This window comes from Drosophila willistoni (assembly GCF_018902025.1).
Source record: "Drosophila willistoni isolate 14030-0811.24 chromosome 2L unlocalized genomic scaffold, UCI_dwil_1.1 Seg168, whole genome shotgun sequence".
NCBI lineage: Eukaryota > Metazoa > Arthropoda > Insecta > Diptera > Drosophilidae > Drosophila > Drosophila willistoni.
In genome coordinates, this window is record NW_025814047.1 from 5,598,529 (window position 1) to 5,613,190 (window position 14,662).

At 36.2% G+C, this 14,662-nt stretch overlaps 4 protein-coding genes across 5 annotated transcripts; 2 read left to right on the plus strand and 2 right to left on the minus strand.

Annotated features, from left to right (window-relative positions):
- Positions 1-345: 345 nt before the first annotated feature.
- Positions 346-5,369, minus strand: LOC6640948 (arylsulfatase B). Of its 2 annotated transcripts, none has more exons than XM_023175039.2 (7): positions 5,298-5,369; positions 3,784-3,898; positions 3,555-3,714; positions 3,405-3,492; positions 1,531-1,922; positions 674-1,421; positions 346-610 (listed from the first exon to the last, which is right to left on the minus strand). In XM_023175039.2, the coding sequence occupies exons 2-7, from the start codon at positions 3,892-3,894 to the stop codon at positions 385-387; spliced, it is 1,725 nt and encodes a 574-aa protein (XP_023030807.1). In that variant the 5' UTR covers positions 3,895-3,898; positions 5,298-5,369; the 3' UTR covers positions 346-384. The 2 variants fall into 2 exon arrangements, with proteins under 2 accessions (XP_023030807.1, XP_023030806.1); XM_023175038.2 differs by having other exon boundaries at positions 3,784-3,905.
- A 446-nt stretch (positions 5,370-5,815) lies between these two features.
- Positions 5,816-9,092, minus strand: LOC6640949 (zinc transporter 9). The gene is made up of 9 exons (XM_002063853.4): positions 8,944-9,092; positions 8,700-8,886; positions 7,720-8,625; positions 7,530-7,656; positions 7,060-7,466; positions 6,671-6,999; positions 6,538-6,612; positions 6,347-6,460; positions 5,816-6,288 (listed from the first exon to the last, which is right to left on the minus strand). The coding sequence occupies exons 3-9, from the start codon at positions 8,597-8,599 to the stop codon at positions 6,244-6,246; spliced, it is 1,977 nt and encodes a 658-aa protein (XP_002063889.2). The 5' UTR covers positions 8,600-8,625; positions 8,700-8,886; positions 8,944-9,092; the 3' UTR covers positions 5,816-6,243.
- A 100-nt stretch (positions 9,093-9,192) lies between these two features.
- On the plus strand, positions 9,193-10,634 carry LOC6641016 (methylglutaconyl-CoA hydratase, mitochondrial). The gene is made up of 3 exons (XM_002063854.4): positions 9,193-9,387; positions 9,463-9,675; positions 9,729-10,634. Exons 1-3 carry the CDS (start codon positions 9,270-9,272, stop codon positions 10,304-10,306), a joined length of 909 nt encoding a protein of 302 aa, XP_002063890.1. The 5' UTR covers positions 9,193-9,269; the 3' UTR covers positions 10,307-10,634.
- A 1,362-nt stretch (positions 10,635-11,996) lies between these two features.
- On the plus strand, positions 11,997-13,411 carry LOC111518431. The gene is made up of 5 exons (XM_023175084.2): positions 11,997-12,031; positions 12,553-12,608; positions 12,674-13,011; positions 13,090-13,243; positions 13,312-13,411. The coding sequence occupies exons 1-5, from the start codon at positions 11,997-11,999 to the stop codon at positions 13,368-13,370; spliced, it is 642 nt and encodes a 213-aa protein (XP_023030852.2). The 3' UTR covers positions 13,371-13,411.
- The last annotated feature ends 1,251 nt before the right edge of the window (positions 13,412-14,662 follow it).

Consider the following 14,662-nt stretch of genomic DNA (forward strand, 5'->3'; position numbering starts at 1 on the left):
TAAAAGTCTAAAAATTCATAAATTTGTATCCGGCACTGTATTTAGGCACTATTAGGTACTATTTCGCTGTAAGTACAATTTCCTAGGCAACTAGAGAGTTCATTATTGTGCGTCAATTGTGATTCTCAAATGTGTTTTGACTGTAAGTACAATTTCCTAGGCAACTAGAGAGTTCATTATTGTGCGTGAATTGTGATTCTCAAATGTGTTTTGACCACTATGTCGTTGTCGATAGTATTATAAGTGAAGATAGGTGAAAGCAATTGTGGTGGATTTTCCTTTTATATAGAGCAGTAGTTTGAAAATTTATCCAGATAGACTTCACAAGAGGGAAACAAAACAGGGGAACATGTATGTACATATATTTATAAGCTACATTAAAAATTAAGAAGATTTAATATAAACAGTCTTTACAGATTGTTCCATTAACATGCTAATATCACCCAAGACATTATGATTATTTATTTTGGGATAGTCACCAAAATTCGTCCATGTATAGTTCCAAAATTTGGGATTACCTCGAGGATCATCGGGTAGATTGGAAGGCGGAATGGCAGTGGAATTAAAATGTTTCAACTCTGATAGCAGAGAATTGAGCACCAAAGGATATCTTAAATCAAAGATGAAAATATTCAAGAGTTTCCATCTAAAGTGTAAATTAAACTAAACTTACTGTGTGGCCAAGTTGTATTGCTCACAAGGATCATCACGTAGATTGAATAAACAGGGTGTTTGCAAAGGATTACAGACACTGCCCTTTTGGGTATTACTCTGTTGATTCGGACAGTTCACCGTGGCAGCTGATCTCAGTCTCTGCTGGTCGGCACGACTTGGTAAAACTTTCAACTGAAGCATAGCCTTGCCAGCCAAACTTTTGGCTACCTGTTGCCAGTTATATAGTTGTGGATCCCGTTCACCGGCTGGACCGTACCAGCCATCCCAGGCTCCTTTGTAGTTGGTTCCTTTGATTAGTTTCCAATCGCCCACAGTTAAGGCTGAACTATTCCAAATGTCATCGATATTGTGCAGAACACTTTTACGCGGAGAAGCCTCATCTTGGACAAGGGCTTGCCAAATGCTTTGACCATCGAGGGAAGTAGTAAAATTGGCCAGGGCTTCCTTGCCACCGGCAACTTCAACAAAAGTTGGCAACCAATCTGTGATATGCATCGTTTGTTCAGCAACTCGTGGACGCTTCAGATATCGCTGCGACCACAAGAGACCAACGCCACGAACACCACCCTCCCATAGCGTGTTTTTCACTCCCCTCAGTGGATAATTCGAGGCAAAGTTCAGGTTGAAACCCTCGGCGGCTCCACCATTGTCTGTGGCAAATACAATAATCGAGTTCTCCAGCATGTTGGACCTTCGCAATTGATCCACAATAATGCCCACAGACTCATCCAATTTGCTAACCATGGCTGGGATCAAAGAGGAATCATCATTATCACCCTCAGACATGCAATTGCTGGTTGTGTGTTTGGCAATCTCTGACATGGTCTGGGAACCACATCTCTGATTAATACTCACCCGCATACCTCCGTCTCTTATAGTGCTCAATGCGCCCTAATTTAATTACTTCATCATCGGCCACTGGCAGCGGATTATATGGATTGCCAGAGTGTGCTGCCGCATGGGCTACATAGAGAAATAATGGTCCCTTCGATACCGGATGATTGGCTATCACATCTATCGAATGTTGCGTTATCACATCTGTTGTATACTGTCCATGCAATTCGTAGGCAACTCTACTGCCATTTCGCATATCCAGACCCCAGAAACCATGCTCAACTGCTGTATGATCGTTGTAGTCGTGATGTCCTGTCCAGTAGCCAACGTGACTATTAAAACCACGTCTTAGCGGTGTGTAGGGCATCTTCCAATGGCCAAGATGCCATTTACCGGCAATGTGTGAGGTGTATCTAAACGAAAAGCAAGTTATGTTTATGTATATATAACTGGGTCTTTAATAAAACAATATAGTACATCAAACGACTCAAAAATTTGTAAAATATTACTCATACAACATGTGAAACATTCAATTGTTGGAAACATTAAAGTCTTTGTCTTTAATCATACATCAAATATTTGTTGAACAACGTGGCATATAAATTATATAATGTCTTATGCTGTCAATGGCTGATTCAGGGTGGTCTGGACACCCCACGAAACGTGAGTGATACAAATAATTTTTCACATTTTTCGTTTCTTAATACCTTCAACTAGTAAGTCTTTGAAACACTCACACTAAAAATACTCTACGAAAATATTTTCTAAATACTTCCATTTGTTAATTTTTCTTAAAATCACAATTAAATATTTGTTTTTAATTAGTTTCCTAAAAGAAATACACGTTTATTGAGTATTTTTGTAGAGTTTGTGGCGGAAATTATTGAAAATAGATAGATAGATTGGACCTTATATACTGTAAGCCCTTCTTAAATAGATTTCATTTTGTAGATATTTCCAAATCAAATTTATAAAACAAATATTCTCTAGTATTAGATGCTTAAACTTTAGTCGTAAACGAAACATTTTATAGTATAGCTAGCGACTTGTAATTTTAGGTAGCTTTTTACAATTTAATGCTTTATCGAATATATAAAAAAGTTCAAAGAAAAACCTGGGATAGGATACAAAAATTCAAAATTATTCACCTTACTGAGCACTGTTGGGTCTGGCCAGACACCTTTACAAAATGTATGAAATCATATCGAATTTTTAGCATTTTAACTAATTTGCCTGTTTTGATCTTCTTATGGAAAATCTTCATGTAGACTATATTTTACGGTTCTTTAGTTCACATGCATCAGCTAATAATGACTCTTATAAAAAAAATTAAATAAGAATTAAAATACATCTATAGGAAAACACATGAAGTTTTTATTTTTTTTCCTAGTTCTTTTTAAACGTTCTTTTAAAGCTTTACTAACTATTAACTCCTCTTTTCGTGTTACAACAAAAGAAAGTATTTAAATTTTGAATCGAATGAGATATTGTCTAGTAATATTGATTAAATATTGAAAGACTTGTGTACTGTCAAAAACAATAAATTGGAAATAAATTCATTAATAACATTGTCCATCTCGTTCCCTTCTTAGCTTATATAGAGAAAAGAAGAAAAAAAATATACACTTACGATTCTTATTAATGAGTCTAGACTACCTAAAGTTCTTCACAACATTGTATTTGAAGCAATGTTATTTAATTAAAAATGTATATTTAATACAAACTTGTTAAGCACTTATTTCATAATTTTGTTATCTCTATAAATATTTTGAAGGGGCTAATTAATTTTATTCAACTTGAATTTAGTTTATTTTAATTAAAAATATTTCAGAGAGACAAGTGGCAATCAGTCGCATCAATCGATCTGCAATTGTATAATCTTCTATATAACTTACCCCAAATCGTTGAGATATTGCGGTAAGAGTTTCTCCTCCAATGGCAAACCTCTTGGCTCTGCCCCATATAAAACTGTATGTTGCATACCTAATATATAGAATTTTCAATTTAATTACTATATTTGGTTAAAAGAATTCAATTAAACAAACCCGTGTGTATGGCATATTTTCCTGTCATCAGCGATGATCTCGAGGGTGTACAAATTGGTGCTACATAGTAACGATTAAGTATTAAACCCGAATAGGCCAAGGCATCAATATTGGGTGTCGGTATCTGAGCAGAGCCATGAAAGCCCACATCATTGAAACCCTGCAAAAAAAATACAGATATAATTATTTTCATCATTTTGTGACAATGCTGTGATAATTATGTGCTTACCAAATCATCTGCAAGAATATAGATAATATGAGGTTTGGGGGACTGCTGAGAGGATACCGAAATCACCATCAGCGGCAGCAGCCATAACCAGCAACGAAGCATCATCATCATCCGACTGTGAACTGAAAGATGAGACCTCATTATCTGACTAATTGTTAGGTATATAGAGATTGCAGAGATTTGCCAGTTGTTGGCTGTTGTTGTTTTTGTTGTCTATGCCAAATGCCTCATCCGCTCATCTAGACAAATGCAGTCGAATCTCAATTGATTGCCCATTTACCCATTGTCTCTATTCCAAGTGGCATTGATTTCTATTGCAATTTACAAAAACTGAACTGAAAATACAGACGATAAAAAAATTGCCAATTCATTTGCTGCTATGGCTATGGCTATGAAAATTGGAACTGAATCAGCATTTAGCACACTCAGTTTAACTCAATTCAAGAGTCTCACAATGCTGCTTCAATGTCTTGATGTCAAGTTTGTGCTTTCAATTTGTATATGCCACACACTTCAATTTGATGGCAAATATCATGGTCTCTCTCTCGATACAAAATGTTAGAACCCGGTCATAGAAACAATTCCAAGAGCTCACACTTAATTAGCATGCGAATTGAATATCCATTCCACTGCCCATTGTTAAAGTCATGTTACCGTTAATAGGTCAAAAAACGAAACAAAAAGTCCGGTTTATTTTATACATTACCGAAATATCTACACCCTCGTTAATTATCATACACATTATCACCTATATATGTATGTACATTGAAAAAGATTTATTGGTTTGTGTGTAAAGCAATTCCATTGTTTAATTTACTTAGAAAGCGGCAATTAACACTTTGACGATTATCAATGAACATAAATATGTCTAGATTTTAGATTCAGGTGATTGCCCTAAAGAAGTGATTCTTAAACAAGCAATTATTTGAGTACTTTAGAGTGTTTAGGGGTGTTCTTGACTTTTATAACGAATAAATTTGTAATCAAAGGTTATTTTTGTTCTCACTTTCGTTTCTCATTAAATTTGTCAACTTGATTTGTTTTTAAATCATTTGCCCTTTAGACAGAATATCAGCTCACAAATATTTTAATTTGAATTGGCAATTCTTAAACGTTTCGAATATATGTAAAATCGAGCTATTATTAAACTAAGTTTAATTCCTAAATAGAGATGATAATTAGTAACTATAAAAACTTTTTAGTTAACGTTGAAACATTCTTTAGTTGATAGTTTTAAAGAAAAAGATTAATTCCGAACTTAATATTTACTTAAATAATCATAACATATTAAAAATATATATGTATTTAACATACCCATTACACGTTAGGGTAACCAAATAGTCATGGTAGGCACATTGGAATGTTGAAAAAAAAAAATAAACAACGAAAAGCAAATTTAAAGCCATGAAACACATATTTTGAATACATATTTTTCTTCTTTCTTTTACAACACAAACAAAGCAAAACAAAACATATAATTAAACTTCATTTACAAGTCTTTTGTTTAACCTTACCCTTGCAGTTTGTTTATCAACTGAAATGGTTAAACAATTGTCAGGTTTTGTTTATCCAGACACGAAATGTAAATGTTTTGGTTGCGGATTTTTTAAATTGAAAATAATCTCACATTGGCCATAATCAGATTACGCTTCATACATGTTCGTTATTAATTTGATGTATGTATGTATATTTATAATAATTTTCCACTTGACAGTAAATTTTCACAGATTTATAATTAAATGAATGAAATTAAGAACTTGATTATTGTAATTTTATTTTAATTAAATATTCCGCTCGATGGTTTTTGCCGATTAAACCTTTTCAATTCACGCGCCAAACAAGACTGACCCAACGGTAAAACCGGACAGCGTTGCAAGAGCAGAGCAGTGAAAGTGGCTTCTCCTGTTAAATAACAGTGATCATTTCTCTTTCCCTGCGTCCCACACGCACTTCTCTGTAAAGTGGAAGGCTCGCTAAAGCACTTTTTATTTTATTTTTTTAGATCTGCAAAATGGAAATGTTTGAACATCAATTGACATTAATTGCATTTATTTGCTTTTTCTTATATATTTTTGGATATACATAGTGTCTACATTAACCAGGTTTCATGTGTACAAGGTGATGAATGAGGGGGGTGTGTGTGTGTATGTGTGTTTGTCAAAGACTCTTAAACCAAACAAAAAAATATACATTTAAGAGACAGTCAAAAGTACTCACACATTTTTGTCTTACTAATCGTTTTACATATACTTTTGACTGCTTTCGCATGTTTTACAATCTTTACAGTGCACATTTTATGCTTATTATCTAAAATAGAGTTAAACTTGAAAATACAAAGTCAATAATTATATGTTACACAGGCAATAATTTCAAATATGCAAAGCACCCGGATCACCCAAAGCTTAATTTTTTTTCTACAATTTCAATTTAACAGACAACCAGACTAAGTACATAGATTGCTTAGAGTATTTCCAAATCGACGTGTCGGATTTCCGGGAATTGCGCCTGGGAAAAAAACGTAATAAGATGAAATCGAAATCAAATATTGGCATAGTTCTCTTACCCGTAAATTCAATTCAATACGATCAATTTCACCGCCCATTAAGTCCACAATATTTTCACCATGAGTTAAAAGAAATGCTTCCAACTCTTCTGTATTTTGGAAATTGCGAACAGTCTAACAGAAGGAAACAATAACAAATTATTATATAATTGTAATGGAGTAAAACAAAAGCAGTGCTTTGATCGACCTACCGTCAATAACTTGCCAAGATCCTGCTTATCGAGATATGAGCGTGTTAATTCTCTTCCATCGAAGTCCAGTTCAGCCTATAGAGAGAAATAAACTTAAATACTTCATTAACATTTGATTCTTTATGTCTTCTACCTTATAACGCACTCGCGCATTGCCAATATCAATGCCCTTAACATCATATATAGCTCTAATCATAACATCAGCCTCTAAAGCAGAATTAATTTTCTCAATGCGATCTGTGGCAATGGAAACACCCACCAAAACATTCGCATTCGTATAAATAATAAATGAAGCCACTGCTCCAAGCAGAGCCCCGATCACCAATGATCCAGCGGCATCAAAAAGTGGAGATCCCGTATAGCTGCTCAGTCCCATACAGGTGCCGGCTACCACAACGCCCGCAACGGCAGCTGCATCTTCACAGAGCACCACATTTACGCAAGGATCCTTGCCAGACATCACTGTTGGAAAAGAGAAAAACAGATTAATTCGTTTTTCGTAATGTAAATGACAAACTATACCATATTCTTTGAATGTCATGTTATTCACCACAGCCGCCCGCTTCAGCTCATTGACGGCCACAATCAGTGTGGCTCCTTCTGACACAAGGGAACCCATTAATATGCAGTAGACCCAAAATAGATCTCCTATTGGCTCTGGATGGATGATGCCTTCAATGCCATGATAGACAGATAGACCACAGCCCACACAAAATATGCCAACTCCGGATATAAGTGAAGAAACATACCGCATGTTCATATAACCATACGGATGATCAATATCCGGACTCTGTGATGATTTATATATGCCGAAAGCGAGAATTAATTGATTTACCAAATCCGCTAGCGAGTGTATAACTTCAGCGAACATGCTATGTGAACCGCTATACAACCAACCGCCAAATTTGACCAGTAAATTTGCTGCATTTCTAAGAACAAGAGATTTAAATAAATTAAAAGCTTGATAAACCAATAAAAATGAATCTTCTTACATGGCAATAGCTGTGGCAACCACTTGTCCTGATTTTGCGCTATCAGCATGATTGTCGGCCATCACTTTGGTACGGGATCCCATTTCACGGCGATAGTCGCGAAGTCGTCGCTTCACCGTAAACATATCTGTATAGTCAAGATGATTAGCTCTCATATCACAAGCCAGATATACAACGAAGTTTCACTCACTCTGCTGATACTGCTTCCTCTCCCCCTCCTGCTTGAGACGCTCGCGTAGCATATTTTCCCGGGATCCCCAAACTTCTAATGCTTTGGCTTCGACATCCCGCCTCCAATAGACTGTCATAGGGGGCTCCTGCTCGTATGGTGATCTTCGTTTAATTTTTGGCAAACTATCCAGATCACCTGGTTTTAGCATGAAATCAGCAATGGCTCTGGACGGGGTGACAAAGTTGCGTTCAAGAGAGGAACGATAATCAAAGCGTGGTCGCTTAGCTGGAACAGTTACGGCAGCATCAGTCTCAATACTTGCTGCTGACGCGCTGGGACTTTTCAAATCTTGGGGTGGCGGAGACGGTGGTGGAGCTGCGCCAACAGTTGGGGGTATTATAGTTTCTGCACTGGGTGGTAAGGAGACATTGCCTCCGTCTAATCCTCCAGCTGGCTGTATGGGTGGTATGTTTGACATTAGATTAATAGCAGCAGCTGCTAGAACCGGTTCCTTTAATTTTGCTACTGGCGATAAATCCGATTTTTCAAATACAATCTCATTGATTTTTGAGTCCTCAATGGTCGTCGTGATGGTTAAGATGCCCTTGGTGGTTTTCACCTCGAAATTCTTGGTGGTCACCTCAGCGGATTTGTCAGCTACCGGGAGATCAGCAACTCCCACGCCTGCCAATAGTGCCGGCTCCTTCTTTTTTCCAGAATCGCTGCCACTGCCACTGCAGAGTAACCGCATACCGAGACGCATACGTCCCGGTAGTTTAGGCGCAGATATGCAAGAGAGCTCATGGTTCCATTTCCATCCGCCAATCTGATGATTATGACGCAGGTTACTAACTACTGCTCTGTGGAGCTGGAAAAGCTGGACACTTCGTACTAACATCCTGCGCTGCCTTTCGCAGCAGCAATCTGTAGCAAATCAAAATTAATGTATTAAGTATTATTTGCCGGGTTCATGGCCATTCATATTTCACAGTACTTACCAGGAATGATCTCGTATCGAGCAGTTGTTTTCAATTCCCTTTCGTTCTGCTTATTGTTGTTGCTGCAAGTGCTATTTGTGTTCCCATGTAACGCAGCTGTAAGATTGTTTCAGCCCTCCACTTTGGGGTAAAGCTATCCGCTTTGGCGTCTGCTTTATTTGTAGGAGCCAACAGCGAATTGTAATTGCTAAAAATTTGGTTAAAAAGTTTTTTTTAGAAATTTTACTAAGAATTTAATCATCACCGGTCGAGGTTTGGACTTATCGATAAATTTTTGTTCGATACCACCAGGGCTGCAATATCAGTGTTTCAATAATAATATAGTGGGGTCTCAGAATAAAATACAGCGGGTAATTTTGATCAAAATAAATTATGAAAATCTACAAGTTTTCAAAACATCTAGTGGAATAAATTCTAAATATTATATTGAATATATTGTGCTATCGGCAATCAATCTATGATTATATCACCCATCTCTAATCAGCTGTTTTTGCCGGTGTTTTGTAACCAGTTTTCGTTTTTATCTTGTATAATTTGTTTTCTAAAGATAATTTTTAAATTTCTCTAAACATGTCTCTAATTTTGAGAGGAGCTGCTCGCCTAGTTCGACCCCTAGTATCAGGCTCATATTCCTGTCCAAGTCGTCACTATGCCGTTGAGGCAGATTCTGTTGGAGATGGCAATGAAGGTAAAATACATTACAACTCAATGTTTGTTTCCACCTTCACTTTGCATTAATTAAACATTATTTATTTCATGAAAGTTCTTGTGGAGCGTTTGGAGGGTTCACAGAAGGGGATTACGGTGCTTGGACTTAATCGACCGGCCGCCAAAAACTCATTTAGTCGCGGGATGGTCGAGACCTTTGGTGACATCCTGGAGGATATTAAGCGAGATAATGGTTCTAGAGTTGTGGTACTGAGAAGTCTTAGTCCAGGAATATTTTGTGCAGGTGCCGATTTGAAGGAACGTAAAGGTGAGAATGTCCAAAGTATTACCAAAGGTCACTTTATCAAATGTTTGTTTTAGGCATGACCACGGACGAGACAGGAGAATTTGTGACCAAATTGCGCAGTCTGCTCGTGAGCATTGAACAGCTGCCAATGCCTGTAATCGCAGCCCTGGACGGAGCAGCATTGGGTGGCGGCCTAGAAATGGCTTTAGCCTGTGATATACGGACAGCATCCTCGAATGCCAAAATGGGTCTAGTTGAGACTCGATTGGCCATTATTCCCGGTGCCGGAGGCACTCAACGTTTGCCCCGCATTCTCTCTCCCGCTTTGGCCAAAGAGTTGATTTTTACAGCCCGCCTTTTGGATGGTGCAGAGGCAAAGGAATTGGGTCTAGTCAATCATGTGGTACAACAAAATGAAACCAAAGATGCTGCCTATCAAAAGGCCATCAAATTGGCGGAAGAAATTCTCCCTAATGGCCCAGTGGGTGTGCGCATGGCAAAACTGGCTATTGACAAGGGAATGCAAGTTGATTTGAGCACGGGCTACTCCATTGAGGAAGTTTGCTACTCTCAAGTTATACCCACTAAGGATCGTCTTGAGGGATTGGCAGCTTTTGCAGAGAAGCGCAAACCGGTCTACAAGGGAGAATAATTACGAATTAGACTAAAGACCGTACATATATTTTAAGCCGAAAAGTGCATTTATTAATTATTTTGTTTTTGTTTAACCAAGAGACCAACCATTAAATTGTTTTTATCAACTGCCTAACAACTTTAGTTGTATATATGTATATTATCTATTTTATTTTGCTTTTCATTTACCAGCATGTAAAATTCGCTTTTATAATGCGCCGCAATCATACAACTTATTAATTATTTGTTATGCATATATTAAAACAAATTGATTTTATTTACAGATGTTTTAATCTAAATGAAAGTTCGAATACTTAAGGTAAAGATATAAATGTTTGTTGATAAATCACATCATAAGAACAACACAATTAACTTTTTGCCTGTTATTTACACCATGAACGATCTATTTCATTTAAGTTTGGTATCATTTCGAAAGTAATGTTCTTTCAAAAAGCTATTGCAATCAGCAAGCTATACCTTAGTATGCAACAAATTCATACTGGGGATACTCCAATTTTTATGAAAATGTTTCTTCTAGAGCTATATGATATAGTGGTCCGATCCTGACAATTTTACTTTACCTGCTTCGGGCTAATGATGGTAATAATGGTACAAACGGGAAGAAAAGTTTGGGAGACTACCCAATATTTATTACAATTTTGTTAGATAAGTAATTTAGTGTAATATTTTGTTTTTTTTATTTTAATTGCTCATATTTTTTTCAGAGCCGGTTCAGAAAAACAGCGGTGGCAGTCCGGCAAAGAATATATTACGAACTGCAATGCGTTCTGCCAAATATGCAATTATTAAAATGAGGAGTCGGAGTAAAACCTGAAAATTGATACTGATTTAATATTGGTTGGGGTGATATTTGTGTTGGGAGCTAGGAGACAGTAGTGGGAATTATATTTTACTAATCTATATTTAAAATTTATTTTATATTTAAAATAGCTATGTATATAGACAACCTGCCTACGATATGATTAACTTCAAAAAGGTTTGTTTAACTTTAAATAAATTTTAAAAATTCAAACAACTTGGCTTTGTTGGTTAGGCCCGAATATACTCTATGTTTTTGGCACGCGACAAAGAGAAAGAAGGAGAGCAAAAACTGACAAAGTGAAGATGGAACTTCGCTGTGTTCTTTTTTTTTACCGTTTCGGCACCCGCCATTTAGTTGTTTTCATTCATTTATGTATTGTATGCCCTAGCAAAAAGCGCATTCATTCATTTTGGTCAGAAGTGTGTGTAAAATGAAGAATCTCCGACCATATAAAGTATTTATTTTCCCAATAATTTTGCTATTTTCATAACTATTCAAGTAAATTTAAGTAATTTTATTCATACAAATTTTTATCCGCTAGTGTGATTGTCATTAAACTAGATAATTAACTTATTTATGTCAACTATAATCTATAAATCTCGAAACTTTTCTTCTTTTCTGTTCTTTCGCTAAATTAAATGTTAGTTGAAAGGGTAAACAAACTTCGGCATTGCCGAATATGCCTTTGCAATTGATTATCATCAGCGCAAAAGTGTTTCACCGTGTGAATTTCCAAATTTTCCTTCTTTTTTTTCTTCTCAAGTTTAAATAATAAATAAAGGTAAGTGTCCTGTGAATAATGTTTAAATATTAATGTGTTTAAATTAGTAATGATTTTGTTGGCAAAAAGTGATAAACTCTTGTTTTGGTTTTTTAATACAACACTATGTGTTTAAAGTGTTTGCCTACATTAACATATCGGTAAATAAACAAACAAAAAATTAATTTTGTTAAATATACATACATACATATGTATGTATTTGGATACAAACCAACGAAACATAATGCAGTGAAAAAGAAATGAAATAAGAAAGCAAAAGCAAAAGTAAACAAAACATTTTGCCAACAAAATTAAACATTTAAACATTGTTCGACCCCTGACCATGCCAATTCAATAAAAATTATAAAATTTTTGGTTTTATAAGTCTATTTTTTTAAATTAATAAATTTTTTGAAATGTTTTGCTAAACCCATACTGAGATATATTAAAAAAAAAATAAAATTTTTTAAGTGCTAATTTTAATTGAAAACTGACTGTAGATTAAACTTCTTATTAAAATTACTTTTCTTTTATTAATTAATAACAAAAATTAAAAATAATTACAAAATTTTTTTATGAAACACTCACGTGATTCAAATATTCTGCAATCGGTCAACGTCGAAAAAATTCAATAATTCACAAATCTTTTCTAAATTTATCTTATATTTTCTTTTTCTTTTAGAAAGCCTGTTACAAGGAGCCAAACAGCCAAGCTCGCGTCTGAAGAGCGCCAAGAAAGTAAGTATTAAAATTATATCTGAAAAATGTTTAATTCCCTCAATATTTTTTATCAATCATTTCAGCCCCTAATATTGATCCCAATGTTGTCGCCAATGTTGACGCCAACGTTGTTGCAGTCAACAACAACCTGGCGAAGGAAGTTGAAGATCTTCGGGTGAAGATGAGCAATGTCGTGGCGGACATGGCAGAGCTGCGGGAAAAGGTTGACTCCATTGTCGCGGATCAGGGCGCCATAAAAGAGGTCTTGATTGCGCAGACCGCTTTGTTGAAGGCTATAGTCCAAAGACCGGCGGAGGCTGTAGTCCAAAGACTGGCGCCCGAAACATCCTATCCGCTAAAATCTCTTGCGGAGATGCGGCATTTGGAGTCAACTATTACTCCAGATAACCAAAGATCCCATGTAAGTATTATTATTTAAAAATTTAAACTGCATAATTTGTAAAATTTTGGTTATAATTTATATTTATTATACTTCCAGGTCACTGAAATGTCGCGTATTTTGAGTCAAGCACATCTAAGGAGGTCCATACGAAAGGTGTTCTCCGATGAGATGATTGATGCGCACAATATGGACGGGACACGTGGCAAGTCCAGGTTGCGAAATTACCCAAGAATTATGGAATGTTTACTGGGTAAGTAATTTAATATAACATTTAGCTCCTTCTTTTATTTTAAACGTTCATATTTTTCATATTTTCAGAAGCGGTCCAGTTAAACTGTAATGGCGGGCGGGCAATAGATGAACTGCGAGGAGCTTGACATTCAGCCAAGAATGCTATTATACAGACGCGGAATAGGCATAGAAGATAAATAAATATTTAAAAAAAAAAAATATGTGTACAAATTATTTTTATGGTTGTGTTGCTATGTTGTCGCTAATGTTGCTCCCAATGTTAGCACCAACGTTGTTTCAGTCAACAACGACCTGGGGAAGGATATTGAAGATCTTCGGGTGAAGATGAGCAATATGGTTGCAGTCAACAACGACCTGGCGAAGGAAAATGAAGATCTTCGGGTGAAGATGAGAAATGTGGTTGCAGTCAACAACGACCTGGCGAAGAAAAATGAAGATCTTCGGGTGAAGTTGAGTAATGTCGTGGCGGACATAACAGAGCTGCGGGAAAAGGTTGACTCCATTGCCGCGGATCAGGGCGCCATAAAAGAGGTCTTGACCGAGGCTGCAGTCCAAAGACAGGCGCCCGAAACACCTTTTCCGCTAAAATCTCCTGCGGAGATGCGGCATTTGGAGTCAACCATTACTCCAGATAACCAAAGATCCCATGTAAGTATTATTATTTAAAAATTTAAACTGCATAATTTGTAAAATTTTGGTTATAATTTATATTTATTATACTTCCAGGTCACTGAAATGTCGCGTATTTTGGGTCAAGCACATCTAAGAAGGTCCATACGAAATGTTTAAGATTAAACATCGTGTCCATCTGAAGCGGCTTCACCAAATCAGATGCACCAAGAAATATACACAACGAAACAAAAACATAACACAAAAATTAATCATAAAGATTCATATGACAATTATTGCTTAAAACCAAACAAAACATGCGTCCACACTCTGTGGGAAAGCACTCAAGATTTTAAGAACGGCGCAATATCAAGTCGCCAACGCTGTGCATGATATAAACAAGCATTAATATAAACATTAGAGTAAGCATTTTTAAGAACAATTGTCGCCTCTTAGAGTCTAAGAATTCTTTGATGTACACAAGACGTTTGTTAATAAAATCAGTTCATATTTTGAATTCAAGTGATGAAGTTGGGCTTTCAGTTTTTGCGGTGCTGAACCCCTATTCATTTTAGTCCTTCGAGTAAAAGGAACTCTGTAGTTTTCCCCCACCAGTGGTAAGAGACTCAGAGAATGAATCAGCTCCTTAAGGTCTGAATTCTTATGATAAGATCAGATAAAGGTAGCAAAATAAAAAAAACTCTTGTTTTCCCCCACCAGTGGTAAGAGACAGAGTATAATATAAAAGCAAAATATTGCTTAATAAATAAAAAGTGCGTGGAGACCGAATATATAAAGGCAGTTTGGC

Excerpts from the sequence above, each read along its gene's own strand:
- LOC6641016 (XM_002063854.4), top strand. The coding sequence starts at position 9,270 with ATGTCTCTAATTTTGAGAGGAGCTGCTCGCCTAGTTCGACCCCTAGTA. Across the intron at positions 9,388-9,462 it reads TGTTGGAGATGGCAATGAAG|TTCTTGTGGAGCGTTTGGAG; the intron begins GTAAAATACATT and ends ATTTCATGAAAG. Across the intron at positions 9,676-9,728 it reads CGATTTGAAGGAACGTAAAG|GCATGACCACGGACGAGACA; the intron begins GTGAGAATGTCC and ends TGTTTGTTTTAG.
- LOC6640948 (XM_023175039.2), bottom strand. The coding sequence starts at position 3,894 with ATGATGATGATGCTTCGTTGCTGGTTATGGCTGCTGCCGCTGATGGTG. Across the intron at positions 3,715-3,783 it reads ATATTCTTGCAGATGATTTG|GGTTTCAATGATGTGGGCTT; the intron begins GTAAGCACATAA and ends TTTTTTTTGCAG. Across the intron at positions 3,493-3,554 it reads AAAATATGCCATACACACGG|GTATGCAACATACAGTTTTA; the intron begins GTTTGTTTAATT and ends TCTATATATTAG.
- LOC111518431 (XM_023175084.2), top strand. The coding sequence starts at position 11,997 with ATGTGTTTAAAGTGTTTGCCTACATTAACATATCG. Across the intron at positions 12,609-12,673 it reads GTCTGAAGAGCGCCAAGAAA|CCCCTAATATTGATCCCAAT; the intron begins GTAAGTATTAAA and ends CAATCATTTCAG. Across the intron at positions 13,012-13,089 it reads CAGATAACCAAAGATCCCAT|GTCACTGAAATGTCGCGTAT; the intron begins GTAAGTATTATT and ends TTATACTTCCAG.
- LOC6640949 (XM_002063853.4), bottom strand. The coding sequence starts at position 8,599 with ATGTTAGTACGAAGTGTCCAGCTTTTCCAGCTCCACAGAGCAGTAGTT. Across the intron at positions 7,000-7,059 it reads CATGACATTCAAAGAATATG|TGATGTCTGGCAAGGATCCT; the intron begins GTATAGTTTGTC and ends CTTTTCCAACAG. Across the intron at positions 6,613-6,670 it reads ATGCGCGAGTGCGTTATAAG|GCTGAACTGGACTTCGATGG; the intron begins GTAGAAGACATA and ends TTCTCTCTATAG.